At 35.2% G+C, this 18956-nt stretch overlaps 1 protein-coding gene across 1 annotated transcript in view; it reads right to left on the reverse strand.

Moving 5' to 3' along the window:
* The window catches only part of LOC107282944 (cadherin-18), a 64628-nt gene that overhangs the window by 1334 nt on the left and 44338 nt on the right, over positions 1–18956 (reverse strand). Inside the window, exons 5-7 of the mRNA XM_015810781.1 lie at positions 16891–17012; positions 14652–14769; positions 2467–2718 (exon numbers count right to left, since the gene is read on the reverse strand). Coding sequence (XP_015666267.1) covers positions 2467–2718; positions 14652–14769; positions 16891–17012 — 492 coding nt within the window. The remainder of the gene's footprint in view (positions 1–2466; positions 2719–14651; positions 14770–16890; positions 17013–18956) is intronic.

The raw sequence follows: 18956 nt of genomic DNA on the forward strand, positions 1-18956 counted from the left end.
AGAAAAGGTGGCGGAACTCAAACCTGGCCACGCCCTCATCAAACCCTAGGACCGCCCCTTTAGAGAACAGGAATGCAAGTAAAATTTGGGAGGGGCTATTTCCGGTGTGGGAGGGGCTATTTCCGGTGCGGCCGGCCCGGAAAAAGGTGCCGGAACGCGGTTCCGCCGCGTTCCGGCTGAAAAAAAGCCCTGGTATATACATTGATATTTATGTGGTATTGGTATATCCACAGTATTTGCCTCTAATCACTCTAATAATGTGTGAGTTTTGAATTAATAGCTTGATAACTATTCACATTATGGAAAATCTGCACCTTTATAACCTTAAACATTGAGTAAAAGATTACTAAGATTATTATTAGTCAAGAGTATCCTCAAAACCCAAAACTGGAAAGCAAGTATGGCGGGCCCCTTAGACCAATGCTTCTCACTCTTAGCCACTTTAAGATGTGTGGACTTTTTATCATTTATGGTGGACATGTGATAAGGCAAATAAATATTGGAGTAGGATTCATACATTAATGCAGAAAATTCTTAAAGTGAACATAAAGATTAAACCAGAAACTTTCCTTCTGGGTCTAATGGAAAGAGAACTGGAAAAAAAATGTGGAACTCTGATTTTATATATGGTGACAGCAGCAAGATTGCTCTATGCATAAAAGTGGAAGGATGCCTCAATTCTACCATTGTACCAAATGGTTACAAAAGCTGATGGAATTAGCAGAGATGGCCAAATTGACTGTGCTGATGAAAGAAAAGAACACAAGTACTTTTGTTTCTACTTGGAAACCATTTCTGGACTTTGTGCTTGAGGTGGGAAAAAATGATGTCATGATTTGGGTTTTACTGATTAAACTGATTTGCCGATACAGAAATGGCTAGTGCATACTACTATAGAAATGCAAAAAAATTGAGATTTGATTTTAAAATCTGGTTTTACTGCAACAGAGTCAGAAGTCAATGCCTTTTGTTTCTTCCCCTCCCTTTCTTCACACTTGTTTTGTTTTCCCTTTCTTTACTGTTGCCCCTTACTATTTACTTTTGTATTTTCAAATTTTATGTTACAAATGAATAAAACTAATAATAAAAAAGATGTGTGGACTTCAACTCCCAGAATTCCCCAGCCAGCAAGTCAGCATATCTTAATGTGGCTAAGATTGAGAAATGGTGCATTTGACTTTATAGGGGCTATAGATCCCAAACTCCCATGTTAGCACCCATATTGGGCACAGTAGGAGAAAAGGATTTCAGTACCACAGGGGACTTATTTTTAAGTCTCCAAACACAGTACTTATTTTTAAGTCTCCAAACACAGTACTAGAATTGAAGACATCTGCAGAGAAGAGAAATAATGTTAGTAATATATTGGAGCTATCTGAGAAATAATTTCTTCATTTTAATGAAGCAGCCCTGCTCAACCATTCTAGAGATGCTGGAATAATAACTCTCAAGAATAATAGCCAATACGGTAGCTAAAATTCTGGGGTCTGGAAGCCCGCTCTGCAGGGTAGCAGGGTGAGGATGAACTTTAGATTTGTTGATGTAATTGCATGCAATTAAGAAAAGGGATATATAGTCAATATATATATATGAATTTGGTTGAATGGATGAATGGACAGATAGTGTGAAATTCAACCAATTGAGAATATTAGCTAAGGGATACTATTCAAAGAATCTAAGTACATAAACTCATAAAGTGTTCTGAGAAAAAGCATTTCCAAGGACATTTAACTAATGAAATGATCTTCTTGCTTCATCTGTCCCTTGCTCCTCTTGATGAGCCTTTGACTGTTATCAGTTCATCCCACAGAGAGATAATTAGCAAATGGCTTTCTTATTCTCCCTTTCTTTCTTCTGGCAGGGGATCCATTTCAAAAAGACTCTCTTCATCTCTTTTTCTTTTTCCCTGAGTGTTATTAGCTTGCAACCCGAGTTGGTGGTTTCCTGAAATCTTACCTGGTAGATCGATAATGCTAATTACTTACTGACCTCTGCAAAATTAATTCCGCTGGATGCCAGAAGCTCAGCCATTTGCTTTAAAGATTTCCCTGTCCTATCAATTTAGTTCAAGCTTGGAATTATTCATTTTTAAGCCAGAACCCTGAATTTCTAACTACTGCTTATCAGAAACAGTTCCTAGTTCAGTTGTTATTTTTCTTAGTGTTCGCCTCACATGGTTGCAAATTTTCTTCATTTCTGCAGCACGTTCACCTAGGTGTTATACTGAACCTATTAAGAAAGGATTTTGATGATCATTTGACTTATCGCAGAGTCTGATGCTGAAAAGAGTTGAGATGGAGTGACTGGCCGAAGATTTAGGATTAGACCCTGGGTCTCCCTACTCCTAGTCCAGGACCTTAACCACTGCATCACACTGGCTCTTGCAGCTCCTGGTTTAGTACTGCAACTCACACTGCTATTGGGATTATCTGAAGGTTCCAGAAAGTACACTAATTGAGGACTTACCCAGGAGAATGACAACACACAGCAGGATAGCAATTAACGCTCCTGTACTCAATCCTGCAGACGAGAGGAAAGCTTCTGCATGGCAGGTCCGCACACGGCCATCTCTTTCACATGCGCATACCCGAATGACAAGAGTGGCACTACTGCTGAGAGGTGGGACCCCTGCATCAGAGATGACAATAGGAAGGTAATATACATCCTGGATAGTCCGACTAAATTTTCTCCTTCGGGTCAAGATGCTGGCTGTATTATCTGTAGGAGCAAGGATGAAATCAAAGTAGTATTAACAAAGATGATGCAAACATACTTAGGATACATATTATCTTTCATTATGTTTTTCATTTTCAACTTCTTTTGAATATCCTGGTAACCCTTAGATACACACTATCATAAACTCTGGAATTGCCTGGATATGAAAGCCTCCTGATGTGTTTTGGGTCATTTTATGGATCCTGGGATGCTGTGAAAAAAGGCAAGGCTCACTGAAAACTGATTGTTTCTTTGAGATCTAACATGAATGTGCATTTTCTTAATTCAGATCCACGGGACTGAAGAGAAAAAGGTGTTGAGAGTGAAATGAAGGGAAGTGTCCTAACCCCAAAACACTGAAATAAGACTTATATGATACACCTTTAGCACTGGATAAGATGGTGGAAACTAATTATTTTGTTGAAGATAATTCAGTACCTAAAAAAATTCCTGAAATTAAAAATAATTCAAGACATAAACAAACCAATATCTTTGACCTGTTCTAATCCAGTTATACTTGACAATTAACATCCTTTCTTTAGCAGGACACAAAGAGGGAAGTATAGGGCAAACATGATTTGGGTCCAGTGATTAATAAGAGGTTCATTTTAATTAGAAGAAACATTTTGGATACATTTGATAAGAATAAATAAGCAAACACATGCATACAGATTTGCAAAGAAAGCATTAGGTTATGTGAGGTACTTCAGAATGTAAGAATAGATTCCTCCGGTTGTCTGACAGGGAACAGTGCTCTGATTTTTTTTCTCCATCTGGATCTTCTTTTACTTTTTGCACCTTTCTTTGACCTCCTTCTAAGATATATTTTTTTTCTGTTTACATTCCTTATTAATTTTCCCTTTTTTTTTCCCTTTGTGGTCTTAGGAATTTTTTTTAACTTCTTTAAACAACTTGAGCTGAAAATCAGAAGGATCCAGAATGGCTTCACTGAAGTGGCAAATAGGAATTCTTCTGATTATGTTTTGATTAACTAATATGCTCAGTTTATTAATTGTAACTGATTTGCTTCTTATGGTTAAACATTTTCTACATAACTTGCTTCATGGGAAAAATCTATATGGGTGCTAAGAATCAATACTGACTTAATGGCACATGGTCAATCCATCAATATAATATGCTGCTTATTTCACAACATGTCTTAATTATTTTCTATGTCTTATCACAATTTTGCCTAAACATTTCAATAACCTTTCGATAATTTTCCCTTTGGTGTCATTCTGGTTTAATGGTAATCTATGAGTTTATTGGAATAAATTAACCTAAAACAAATAAATGTTTTAAAAAGATTCAGAAACATCTTTTTCAGAAAAACAACTTTCTTCCTCCTTTTTCCTATTCCCAACGAATGCCACACAACTTCAGATTGCAAATATGGGAAGCCCCAGTCTTGACGTAGGACAAAATGTATTGTGTTAGCCAAGAAATGGGTTGTGAATATAATTGTTTCATCAGCACAATAGTACCTTCTTTCATATTTAAGACTGAGCTGCCAAATAAGAATAAATCTAAAGTAACATTTAAAAAAAATATTAATGTGCTCTTTCCACTGTTTATAATAACTCAATAGAGTGCTTTTTTACTCTGGTTCTTTGTGTGTGTGTGTTTGTGTTTTGTGTGTGTGTGTGTGTGTGTGTGTGTATGAGAGAGAGAGACTTGTTTACTTATGATGCTGCTCTATATGCTTTGATAATGATGATGATGTTTACCTGTGATTCCACCCTATTAACCTCTAAAATTAGTCACAAAATGGTCAGATGTTCCATAAAATATATAGCTTTAATAGGTAAGCTTGTAAGGATCAAAGATTGTAAACTCAAATTATCTACTTGTATCTTGCCTCATTTGGTTTAAGAATCTAAATAATTTAATCTAAACAATTTAAATTTAAATTAAGCATTTAAGAATACTGGGCTTCCCAAATCCAAGTAGCTACAATGCTAACTGGATTGGTACTCAGACTGCTTGGAAGTTTGTAACATTTGGGAATGGAGGGAATCTCTTATGTAGATTCCTGATAACAAATTGATTCCATTTCTTTCGGTAACCAATTTAAAAGCGTATTTCCCCCCAAATTTTTCCTTACTACCGAATTTTATCTTGGTAACTTAATAGTCACCACTCACAATGGTTTCAGATATGACAGTCATATTAAGAGAGTGTGTTTCTTGTTTCTAAATGCATTACCTATACATGAGTGGTTAACATTTAAGTCATTAATTTATAGCCTGTACATACACGGGTTTCTTCCACCCCTATCTTCCTACAAAAATCTGGGAGTAGCACCTGTGCTGGACAGCTCTATTTCCTCTGCATTTGTGTTTCCCTGAGGATTAATGGGATCATAAATGGAATCCAGCAATCTTCATTTTATTTGCTCTTATATACCACTACTGTATGTACAGAGGTAGTACAGAATTGTACTACAACCAGAATTGGTGATGGAACTTCCATTGCAAAATGATGTGGCTGTTAAGTGTGTTGCGCCTGATTTTGTGAACTTTTTTCCCCTCACAGTTGTTAAATTGAATCACATGGCTCTGGATCAAATCCAGCTTCCTCCATTGGCTTTGCTTGTCAGGACACCACCACCCTCCGAGAAGGTTGTAAATGACAATCACGTGACCCCAGGTCACTGTAACCATCATAAATACATGCTGATTGCCAAGCACCCAAACCTGGTCATATGACTATAGGGAACACTTGTCACCATTGTCATTCGCAATGGTGTCAATTGAAATAATAAATTAAAAAAAGAGCCTTTTGTAAGTAACCGGACACAATATATACCATATAATACATACATATTACTCATTTACATATGATGTCTTCTAATGCACATACCAACCCCCACACACATGGACATCTCTTCCAATCCTACGATTATATGAAATAAAGTTTTACTTAAGCGTTTATTCTTAGCACAAACCATGATGCTGGAGGAGGCTACGGTATATTAAGCATCAATTCTCAATAATTTTACCTACCTTGAAAACAGCTGTTTCATTCATGGAAAATTGGAGCTAGATAAAATCCTCTTTTGAGAGAAAGAAAATCAACATAGCTAGCTCTTTAGCTTTTCTCCGAATTTTTATTTATTTTTTTATTTTTTGTATTTATAGGCACTCAGCATGTCCTCTGACATTCAAACGGCTATCTCTCTGTCACTTTCTTGTCCTGACGAAGTCAACAACTGATTAAATATACACTTTGATGAATGGACAGATCATTCTCCATTAGTTTATAGATGCAGTATTAAACAATTTTCCAGTGAAAGGGCTGCATTTTAAACACATTTATTAGAAGTATAAAATCACAGTATGATGTTGCATGCAATCTGATTTCTAAAATACTGTGAAATACATTGCTCATCGTTATTTTTTAGAAGAATAAAACTAAAAATGAATAGAAAGCAAAGACTTGGGAAAATTGCATGGGAATACATAGCTTCTTTGTTATATTATTTAAAATAATTTAATCCAATTATCATTCTAAATTAACTTTAAGTAACTAAGAAAAAAGCCTAAAATATAGCATTTAATTAAAATCAAGATTTTTATAAATACATAAATTTGAAACATTTTAAAAGATACTAATGCATATTATTACTACTGAGGGGAATTCAGGTATAAATAAAAACTTACACAGAAAAAAACCTAAATTTTAGAAGTCAGATTTTATGGCCCGCAGCATTTATTGGGTAAATCTATACATAGACAGAGTTTACATTTTGTTTTTTTTAAAATAGAGGCACATCTGTTTGAAGAGTTTGATAAGTTCTTCTAATTATGTGATACACATGACTCTGCTGCTGTACACAACTGCTTAAAATATCTTTATATAGAAAACCAGGAACTTTAGATATAGATTAATTAAGAAGCATTTAAACATTTAAATGAATTGATATCTTTGTCAGGCATAGAATAGTATCTTTTTTTTTTCAACATATGATCCAGCATGTAGCAGCTTTGCAAAAAGGAAAGTCTATTTGAGGACTTTCACAACTTCACAACAAAACAAAACAAACAACAAACCAAAAAAACCCCACTCATTTGCCTTATTTTCTTTACACCACTTCATTATATAGAATAAATCCTTTGTTCTGTCTCTCCTTACTCATTCCCTCAGCAAAATAATAAAAGAGAACAAAATAAAATAGAAGAAAATCCCCAATACAATTGTCTATTGCACAAAAAATAGCTCCAGTCCCCTGATCATTTTGATTGCCCTTTTCTGCAGCTCTTCAAACTTGATAATAATCCTTTCGAGAGTGAATAATAAGAACTGTACAAATATTGGGAGTCTGGAGAGAAGGCATACTAAAGGAACAAAAATCTTCAGCTAGATTTTCTTATGAATACTTCATTTAGAAAAATAAATAAATAAATAGGAAAGTTGTATAGGAACCACACAGCTTTATAAATTCTCCATAAGAAGGACAAAATAATTCTTTTCTTCCTCTTGCTTATTCCTAGAACCTGAAGTTGATCCAGTGACAATGAATGATGGAAATTTCAGGAGAAGCAAAATGTAACCATATGGCCCCTGGTTAAATTGAGTCTTTGCCTACAGTAGGATATGATGGAGATTGTGAGAGGTGATTAAACAAGTTGTGGTTATCAGTAGCTAATACCCACAATGGCTCACTTGTGTTCCCACTTGCTTCTCTCTCCATTATTCACATCAGGAAGAAGAAAAACAATTATGCTTTGTCAGGTACAAAAAAAGAACAGGTCCATTCTGAAGAGCCAATTAAACAGATTTATTGGTACCAACAGAACAGAATATTTGTAGCTCAGGGTAGAACTGGTTTATCATATTATTGTAGCTTAGGGTAGAATTGATTTATTGCAAAATGCCTATGCATAGGAATTTTCTCAACTAATAGTTAGCACCTGCTTGGAGTTAGATAAGGTTCAACAGAATTCAAGGGGGGGCAGGACTTAGTCTGTTTGTGGTTACATACGGATTTTAGGCTGATCCCTCTTTTAACTCTGCCCCTCAGTTTCTGCCATTCCTTCTCCTACATGTTTCCAAGGTGGATGCTTCTCCAGATCACACTCAGGGGAGCAACAGGAGTATGCAACTGCCTTTATGACATGTTTATGAATTTCTTCCAATATTTGGTTAGCTCTTATGACAATAATGTACCGGTATGTTAGATAGCTTGGCCTTTGGTTTGATTCACCTGGGATCTTCTGACCTTATTAGGATTCTATTTGATTCTAATGTATGATGTGTAAAATTATTTTAAAAATGCAATACAAAGAGTTGTAATTTTCACTATGTATTTTACCAAGGGACTCTGAAAAGAAAATTGTGATCTGAGAATGGAAGCAGACTGTGTGATTCCATCTGCTTTTATCAACAGGACTTTGCTTAAGTTAAGACATCAAAGCTTTCTTTCTAAAATTGATCAGAAGAACACGATCAACTTCATAACAAACAATGTACAATCTTATGTGTTTGACTAAAGTGCCTTTCACCACCAAACTGTACACTAAAAAAATAAAGGAGAGGCTTATTTGATGAATGGAAGGAGCTTCAAATTCACATGCATACACACATGCAAAAAAAAAAAAAACGACATGAGAAGCATAGAAATAATAAAAAAAGCTCAAAAGGTTACCCACAAAGAGAAGAGGGCTAAAAGAGAACTGAAATGTGAGTACAGATGCAAATGAAAAAAAGACATAAAAGCAGAGAGAGAAAATTATATTTCAAAGGGAAAACTCCAAGCTGGCGGAAAGAAAGGAATGAAAACCACAAAGATAGAAGGGTGCTTTGTGAAAAGCAATTTAAATCATAATACTAAAAATAAAGTTCGCAAATATAAAAATGTGTTAAGTGCAGGAATCCTGAAAGACTTAACATTTAAAACAAGCTTTGGGTAATATTTTCAGTGGGAAGAGAATGAAGGAAGACTTTTGCAAATAACATCACTATGCACATGTCAAAATCTTGCAAACAACTGAACACTCTATAATTTCATTTTTTTTCAGTTATAGCAATCCTCAATAACAGGTGAAATTAAATACAACTGTCATAATTTTTTTTTTAAAAAAAAAAAACCCTCTACCACCTGGATTCCCACTGACAGAATTAAGGGAATAAAAAAATGTATTCACAAGAAACTAAAAATGTTTCTCACTGTAGCTGACATACCAGAGTACCCCAACAGACTGTCAGAAGTGAAAAAGTCTAGTATCTGCCATGCAAAGAAAATGTATTGATTTGCATCTAGATAGTTTTTGTGTCTCTAATAATAAAAATTAAAACCATTGTCTCATAGGAGAGTCAAATATGAGAAAAATCAGTATGTTTGAGTGAAAGAATTTTACTTTACATTAAGATTTATTTTAGAATAGTTGCAACAGTACTTTCAAATACTCAAAAAATATATGCTTAATATCCATGATTACTCTTGCACCATACAGTTCATCATTAGTTATATGACTATCAGTGCAACAGTGTGACATTATTATTAGTCTAATGGAGGGGAACATACTTTAAAGTGGGAAGTTGTAGTGATTTTTTTTTTTTGTACATGTGAAAACATTGTTTTTTTTCCAATAAGGTACTATGGTACCTTGCTTCTGTAGGGGGATGTTGACATCAGAAGTATATTGAATTAGACAACCTTCCTTCCTTCCTTCCTTCCTTCCTTCCTTCCTTCCTTCCTTCCTTCCTTCCTTCCTTCCTTCCTAGAAGATCTCCAAGGTCCCTTCCAATTCTGTTATTCTGATGCAGTGTTTCACCCAATTATAGTTACAAAGTATCTAACAGATATGAGATAATTACTGGATAATTACTCAAATTCTATTGATTAGTTGTCAATATTACTAAGATAAATCTATCAATCTGGTTGTTTTTCTTTTCCCTTAGAAATACTCTAAGCGGCTACCTTTGCTTGCTATGTAACAAGAAATCAGAAACAATTCCTAATGCTTACTTATTACAGTAGTTATAATATAAATACACATATTATTATATTGATTTCAATTAATTAGTTAGAATTAGTCAGAATAGGCTGGAAGAGTATAATTTGTAAGCAATTAATTTCTTAATGCTTTTATTTTTTATTGTTTTTTATTCTTTTCCCCCTTTTTTCTTTTGTATGTTAATAGTTTCTTCTTATTTTTAAAAAGAAGAATTAAACACAATTCATTATTTCATTTTATGATTCATACTGTGTTGTATGTTGCTCTTGATATAGATATTCCACATAAAGTTTAATGGTGATTTTAAATGCTTGTAAATGATAGAGTATATTTGGTTGTTTTTAATCACTTACTGGAATTCTAGAAAATCCCTTGTTTATTCACCTGATTCTCTTCTCCTTCTGCTGATATATTTTCTCCCAAATGTTCATATTTATTTATAATCTATCATCTATATCTGTCTTTATTTTGGTAATCACTCCCTATGCTTTACCCAACAGGAATGGTTATGCATCATTTTAAAATGTCTGTCATCAAGTTTAAAACAGTTATTTCAGTTTGGAATGGATGTTTTTGATTACTTTGGATATTATTTTGAGCTTAAAACTTTTCAAAGTATCTGAAAAAGCCTGGCTGGAATACGAAATAGCCTTTTCCAACTTGAAACAGTTTGAAATAAGGCATTTCAGATAATCAAACCTGAAGCATTTAGCACATCAGCAAAATATATTTTTCACACTCAGATTCTACCAACATTCTCTTCCTAACACTCTTTAGGAATGTACAGATGATTATACACTGTCAATATATATGTAAAAATGTAGTCCTACGGGAATGTATTCAAGCACTTGTTACTATAGATACCACAATCTAAAGTCAAGTCATTTAATGTACACCTGTAATGAAATATTATTTCAGCTTTACAATATAAAAAAGGCATATTCACTTGACTCTGAGCCGCTACTATAGAACAAGAAACTGAGGAGGAGACTACCATACTAGGGGCTGTGGTTATTATTTTCTATTTTTCTGGTATAAATATTTTATTTATTTATAAAATTTATTGGCCACCCATCTTACCATAAGGTAACACTGGGTGGCAAACAGTTAGATAAAAGCTAAAACATAAAAAGTTAAAAACAAACTTCAAAACCAGATCAAGAAACCAATTGCATAAGAAGATAATAACAGTACTTTATTGAAATAAGCTATAGGAGCAGAATTTTGCAAATTTGTTTGTGCTTTACCTTCCCTCATTCTTATACTCTACTGGGTTAGATGGGTCCAACTCCTTCCTATCTCTCTTTTCATGGCTAAATGAAGGTTTCTGTCTTCTAGTTTCAGTAATGGTTTCTGAAGGCATCTCCATCTCTCTACAAATAGTTACCCAAAAGATTTTTAACTGTTGAATGAGTTGGGCAAAATTAAGGGAGTAGTGGGAGTTCACAGAACTATCGCCTTGGGTGGAGAAGAATTTGCTTCCACATTCTCTTATTCTGTAACAATTTTCTACAAACTGAATCTGTCTGCACAGTAAGAATTGGGAGAAAAAGGCTTGTTGAGGGTGCTGCTACTGAGGGAATGCTACCTTCAGTGAACCCAGTCATAAGACTTCTCAGTGATGCTCCCCTCCCCCAACATTGGAAGAACTAAATCCTGGCTATCTAGACCATGCCTTCCTTACTATCCTTTCAGAGAGCTATAAAAAGACAGTTGTTCAAAAAGACATTTTGGGAAAAGTAAATTACTGGTACCCACAAATACCAGTGGAATATTTCATTTTCTACAACTTTTGGGATGGTGCTGGTAGTGATAGGTATCTTATATACCTACAAAATGAGCTGCAAATTGGGCTTTTGGTTTGATCTCCAAGCTTGGCGATTTGGCTGCAAACGTTTCATTCTCCATTCAGATTGGGGACATCTTCAGTATGCTTTGAATTGTGCTCATCTGTCAGAGCACTGGCCTTTAAATACCTTTTTTGTGTGATGTAAATTGATATGGGTGTTATTTGTCTGGATGTTTCTGAGTCATGATCTGGTTTTGGGCTGTTTGATTGGCTGGTGGTTGTTGCTGGGCCATAGTCTTTGGTGTTGAATATTGTCTGTGTGATGCAAATGGTGTTTGTAAATTTGGTTGCCTCTGAGTTATGGTCTGGTTTCGAGTTGTTTGGCTGCCTGGCTGTTGTTGTTGAGACATGGTCTGGTTTCTTATAGGGAGTTGTGATTTTTGTTGCTGTGTGGCATTTTAAATGCTGCCTTCAGGGTTGCGGTTGAAGTAGTTTTTTCATTCTCAGTGGTTGGCAGATTGAGTCAATGTCAATATGTCTGTTTATTGACTTATTGATGGAGAACTAGGCTTCAAGGAATTCTCTTTCTCTCCTTGATTTCGCTTGGGTTACAATTGTGGTTAGATCAAACTTGTGTCCTTCTGAGTCTTTGTGGACAGACATGAGGGATAGTGGGTCATGTCTTTTGATAGCCAGGAAGTGTTCATGCAGTCTTTCTTCCTGTTTGGCCCCCATAGTTCTTTTCACAGTTGCTGCACTGGATTCAGTACATGACGCCTGATCTGTGGTTTGTTTCTGTCTGCTCCTTAGGTTTTGACAGGGTCCATCTGAGAGTTGAGGCTGGTTTGTGGGCCAAATCACCAAGCTCAGAGATCAAACCAATAGCCCAACTACCAACCCGAGCTACTAATATTCAAACATATCTGATCAGTTGATCTAAAATTTGATTTTACTTATATTAGATATAAGAGTTTTGAAAATCCTAAAAAATGTTAAACTGCCAAGAAAGCATCTTTGCATTTGTTTTAATCCAAACTGCTCTGTAAAGACAAAAGTGTCATGTTTCTTATAATGGAACAGTTTCTACACAATTTTTTTTTTAAAAAAAACCTTACATTATTCTACAAACTCTTCCATGCAATATTTGTATTTTGTCATTTCTCTGTATTTTTTTAATCTCTTTTCTTTTCCAAATTTAAAAACAAAAACGAATAGAGAGATGTTCTGAAATTAGAGGTAGAGTTGGGTCACGTCTACAGGATAAAAGGGAGGAAAGAGGAACATGTTTCAGACTTCTTCACTTCTGCTCCCACTGGAACCAGGTCTAAATCTAGGTCACATTTTTCTACATGCTAAAAAGTATTTGAGGGCTGCAGATTCCAATTTTCTGCAATGCACATGAAATGCCTCCCAAATTGCTCTCTGGCTTTGGAAACTGATGCTAGAAAATCATGGTCTTTGAGGTTTCCATGGAGTCTGGAAGGCATCTTCCAAGATCCAATTGCCCCCTTTGAGAGTGGACATTTGTGTCTGCCCTGGAAATCTAATATATTTTATAGTTACTGAGAGGCCTCTTCAAGGCCAAGGAGATTGCATTACTGAAGAACAAAGGGGTCAGCATTAAATAGCAAGGGCCACAGCAGTGAATTCCTAATAAAGGAAAAGAAGCTAACTCCCAGAATTATTTCCACTTCTCTCTATCTCTGTTCTTTTCAATTGTTTCCTGCAGTACATTCATCTGAAGGGGAAATTTTAAATTTCCCATTTCACATCTCAGCTTTTCAACGTGTCAGAAACATTTTTAAGGCTAATTGGCTCTCATCCCAAAGAGTCTAAAACTATGGCAAAAACATGGATTCGAAGAAACAAAGCAAACACACAAACAAAACTGTAGCAAAATATAATCACAATCTCTGCATTTAATGCAAAAATCACCTGCTAGGCTACCCACCAAGAATGTAGTAACATTCTTTGTTTCAAAAGTTAAAGTCTTATCGTTGCATTTGATTCTTAATGCTCATGGAATTTTCACACCCAAAAATGGAAATGGGTTGCATTATCTTCTCCATGATGGCTTTGGTTTCTTTGGTTATTTTAATTTCTCAGTATAATCTTGAAATTCTTGGTTGTTGCCTCTCCATCTAATAATAAGATCCAAGCTTACTTAACTTTTTGAGAACAACCAAAGATGACTAAATATTACTTCTGGGCTGAGCTAAAGCCAACTGGTGGAAACTGCATTTATGCAATTACCTAGCAGTATTATTCTACCCTTTTCTGGGATGCTTTTAAACTTCCAATTTTCTTTAAAAAAAATACAATCCGGCCAATATTCCTGGAAGTTTCAAGTGGTTCCCCATTCAATTTCTAACAAAAACTGTTCTTGCTTAGTTTCTAAGTTCAGCCAAGGTTGTTAGGTGCTACCTGACTTATTGATTTGTACAAAGTCATGAAAATCTTATAGAAGTTTATCCAACAAGAAAAGATATGTTACTGAATAAATCAGAAATATAATACCAATTGACAAATATAAGGACCAAATATGACATATCCCATTTATGAAATTCTTACAATTTAAGAATTGCTTTTCTAAAGCTTGATGGGAAATGATCTAGTTTCTACTATGATATTCTATTAAAGTGCATCCACCAACAAATAGTCATTTAGTTTCTTAGATTAATATAAAACATGGCACTATCGTGCCCATTTTACCGAATGGATATTTTAGCTAAAAATGAACTCTGGTAGTATTTTACAATTTTATGTTCTTTTACTACTGGTATAACATGATAAGAAGCAATATTTTCCCTTTCCCCCTAATTCTGATTTTTAGGGAGAGAATAAAATCACTTATATTTTTTGTGATAGTGGACGTCTTTAACTAAGAAATTAAAGCTTCATAGTTCCAGCAAGTCACTGTAAAATATTTTAAACTGTATACAGTATAAATGAGAAATACAACAATATATATTTAGAGTAGAAAATACTGCAAGATTATTTTTCCCCAGATGATTACTGGATATAGTTTGCTTGCCAATAAAAAAAAATAAGTCTATGGCACCTTTTGTTATAAAATACCATTATCTTGAATGACTATGGTTTTCGCACATTGACAAAAGTGATTCTGTTCAATGAGACACTGAAGATAGACATAGAGCCCTGTCCAGTCAGTTATGTTTTTGATTTACCTTCATTGTCCTTTAATGTAAAGTTGGGATTCAAAGAAAAATTGTCATCCAGAGCAAAATGGAAGCTTCGCCCTTCTGTAATGTCATCTCTGTCAGTGGCACTGATTGTCTGAATAACCTGGAAAGAACATAGGATAGTGGGTGTAATTAATTTTGAACTGGATTTTAATTTTGACAGAACTCAGTAAGATCATGTAAGCTCAGCTTGTTAACATAGTATTCATTTGAGCTGGTGCCAAGTATATTATTTTATACTCTACTTGGCTGGTGTCATTTATTAGTCTGTTAGACTAATTTGGAGAGGACAGCAATTTAAGCAATATCATGAAATGAACTAAATACAACCTCAGCACTCAGATTTATTAATCCAAATATTTTCTGAACAGTGAAGCACCCTGGTGGCACAGTGGTTAGAATGCAGTATTGCAGGCTGATTCTGCCCACAGCCAGGAGTTCAATCCTGACCAGCTCAAGGTTGACTTAGCCTTCCCTCCTTCTGAGGACCCAGATTGTTGGGGCCAATATGCTGACATTGTAAAGTGCTTAGAGAGGGCTGTAGAACACTGAGGAAAAGTATGTAAGTCTATGTGCTATTTCTATTTACATTAATAACTGAACAGGAAAATATTTTATATATGACTTTACATGGGCATGGTTGAGGTCAATAGAATCATAAACCTATTAGGGATTGTAGAGGTTATCTTTAATGTGTTATGTGCTCAGGGAAAGCTCTTAAAATATTCTGAGCAGAAAATTATCCAGTCTCTATTCATCTATTCCTCCAGCAAAGGAAAATGCACCACTTTGTGAGGCAACTTGATGGATTCATTATTGATAGTGTTTAAGTATTTGAAACCACTCCCAATAAGTTGTATAAATCTTATTTAATACTTTTTTTTTTGCTTGCTTGAGATTGCAATGTCATTTTTATCTTCTCTTAAAATGTGGAATAACCATCATCACTATTCCCTCTTTTTAAACAAAATGTGTCCCATAAAATTAAGATCCAGTACATGAAAAAATGGGGCATTTATTTGAAATACATTTGTGCCTTCAAGTTAGTTTTGAATCCTGGTAATTGTCCTCCTCCCACAATTTTCTTAGTAGTATTTTTCAGAAGTAACTTGCCCATTCTTCCTCTTCTTCCTCCTTTTTTGCTCTTAGATTTTTAGCCTGTCCTTTTTTTCATATACAACTCAAAGCAACAACCATACCCAGTTCTGTATCCTCCTCCTATTTTCTTCACAACAGCCCAGGAAGATGAATTGAGCTGAGAGACTGCAACTGGCCCATGGTTTTAAAAGATTTTAGAACTTGCAGTATCCTAGGTTCTAGCCTCATTCATCAACTACTACGTCAGATATGAAATGATAGAGTTTGAAAAGAAGCCAAAAGAATCTTGATGGAATTATAGAATGTTCTCAGAGTAGAAAATTCCATTTTCCAGTAGAGTCAGAAAAACTACTGGAACAATGACACCAATGAGATATACTCTGAACAGATGAAAATCCACATTTCTAGAGAAGAGTCATAAATGAGGTCTTTTCACCCACAATGTCAGTCTCTGGATGGTGTTGCTAATTCACTGCAACAGCAGTTGACATGATTTCCACATGCCTATTTATGCATTGCCAAGGCAAAATGATTAAATCAGAAAAACAGTAACACTGGGGATTATGTTATTTCCCCAATTATAAGTTGGGCCAGAAGTGCAGCATGAGCAAAAATCTGACAGCTACTGTATGCAATTCATTTTATCCCATAAAAAGTGAAGACAAATTGTGGGTACGACATTGTTCAAGCTGGGAAAGGAAACCTTAGGTCTCTGTGCTTGAGTTTGGCAGGATGGGGGTGGATGGGGAACCTCTGCCTATGTCCCTGTATCTGAAGATTACTTTAATATAAATATCTATTCATTTAAGTAAATGCATTATCATTCACTATGAATGTTGTCAAAACTTTTAAACTGTCACAAGGAGACCTACATTTCCCCTTCCCCCACTTGAGACATTTGCAGAACAGTTCTCAGGCATAAAATTGGAAAAAAACAACAACCAGGGAATCAAACAATGAATATGGAGCAAGCTTCCTTTAGATTATATTCTACTCAAGTATTTTGTTCAATATTATAGCATTATTGAGATTTTAATATGAAATGCTTAATATGCTAGAATATTAAATATTAAAATAAATGCATAAATGCATCAAAGAATTAAGTCTTCTGTAATTAGCAACTGACCTGGCTGGGCTTTGCATTCTCACAGACAATGACATCGTAGTCTCTGGCAAGCTCTGGAGGGTTGTCATTAACATCAAGAATTTTAATTTCAACAGGGACATGGCTCAAGAGTCCAGGGCTGTCTGTAAAAAAAGAAAGAAAGAAAACCCAAACATTTTTAATACATACACATGTGCAAATAAAGTGAATTAGCAATTTTAGAATCCATTCAGACTGCCAAAGCTTGTCTTTCCCTGGTACTCTCCATGGTCCTGAAAGAAGTGGGAAAGTAATCCACAACGAAAATGTGCTTCAGAAGAAGGTTTGTAAAATGTAGGAGGTGACTTGCTATAGAAAAAAAGAAACTTTTTCAGAGTCTATTGCATATTCTTATGTTATCAAGAAAGCAATAATCAGCTAATTTTGTTAGAGCTTATAAGTTAATATATAATAAATAATAAATATTAAACCACTCTGATTTTTTTAAATATAAATTTAAAATAAGTAGGCAAATGAATCACAAATAAGCATGAAAGAATATGGAAAGGGTGCTATTCCCCTACTGAAAAAGAGAAAATCTCCATCTATTCTTATCTCAATATGGAAACATTCAACCATCCCAATCTTTTGGTTGCTGTTGTCACTGAAACGTTTGTAAAACTGACAAGCATATGTTGCATCAGTATCTTACTAGCCATCATTGATTACAGTCACAATCCATTCCATAAATTTCATTATTTTAGGTGTTTTATGTGCCTGCCTTACAAAAACTAGGCAGAGAATAAATACATGGAGATCTGATTCATATTTCTGCACACACATGATTTGCTTACTTTTTGAAATACTTGATCAATGTTAATAAAACTTTATTGAATTTCAAAAAATATAAAATACAACAAAGCAAGAAAAAATAAAAGGAAAAAAAGGAAAGGAGTAGGGAAAAAGCAAAATTGGGTGGTGCAGACAAAAAGTGAAAAAGCTATAGAGAAAAATAATAGCCAACTTTCTTTGGTACAAACACAAAGAGAAAAATACAATGATCTTTTGAATCAGAATAAACCACAGCACACACCCTCCGGAACCCCGAGGTTTACTCCGCGATCCAGGACGCCTTCGCTTCGGCGAAGTTAGAAGCCGCCGTCACTGCTGCAACTTAAATTGAACTGTGAGTTTCTTGTAAGCAGACGAACCGACCCTGGAAGTTTGCTTTTTATCTTGGACTTTGCTCTAACTTGGTTAATAAGTTCCTCCCTATACTTGAGGTGGATTGAGTGAAAGTGAATTTAAAATGGCGATGGATTGATACTTTTCAGCAAGAAGTGAAAGTGATTTCCGGTCTGGAACTTTTGTTACTTTTAATACGCTTATTATCTGTTTTGGCTGAACTGTTTAAAAGACCTTTTTACAACTGGAAATTTACTGCTAACATGGCTTCGAGAAAAACCGTGCCTTCAACTTTAAAATCAACTACATCTCCGATGTCACAGCCACCCCAACCAACTTCTAAAATCTCTCATCCGCCACCCCCGCCATCTTCTTCACCTCCACCGCCCTCTGGTAGAGAGTTGCAGGATTTGATGTCTGTAACTATCAAACAAATGACTGAGATGTTTCAAGAGATGGATGCTAAAATGCAAAATACAACAACAACAAGATTTATCGCAGAAACATTAGGGCTTTTGTATGAATGTGACAACCGCTTTTCAAGGTCTGGCTGAATATGTGGATGCGGTGGCAGAAAGGGTGGAGGAGAACGAACAGAGAGCAGAAGTAAGTGATCATAGACTTGAACTTGTAGAGGAGAGTCTGGAAAATGTTAAGGCTGATGTGTTGATTGCTCAATTTCGTGACATGGAGTTTGCAATTCGGATCCGGGAGTTGGCTGAGGATCCAAAGGAGAACTTAAGACAAGTAATTTCAGACGCACTCATGGATGCCCTGGCTTGTGGACAGGAAATTTATTTGGAATTAGAGCGTGTTTTTAGGGTGAATTCTTGGATTGCTCGTCAAAAAAATTTGCCAAGAGATGTGGTGGTCTATTTTACAAGAAAATCGAGACGAAATGAAATAATGCAGCTTTTTTACCA

This window comes from Protobothrops mucrosquamatus, unplaced genomic scaffold, assembly GCF_001527695.2.
Source record: "Protobothrops mucrosquamatus isolate PMUCROS unplaced genomic scaffold, P.Mucros_1.0 scaffold20, whole genome shotgun sequence".
Lineage (NCBI taxonomy): Eukaryota > Metazoa > Chordata > Lepidosauria > Squamata > Viperidae > Protobothrops > Protobothrops mucrosquamatus.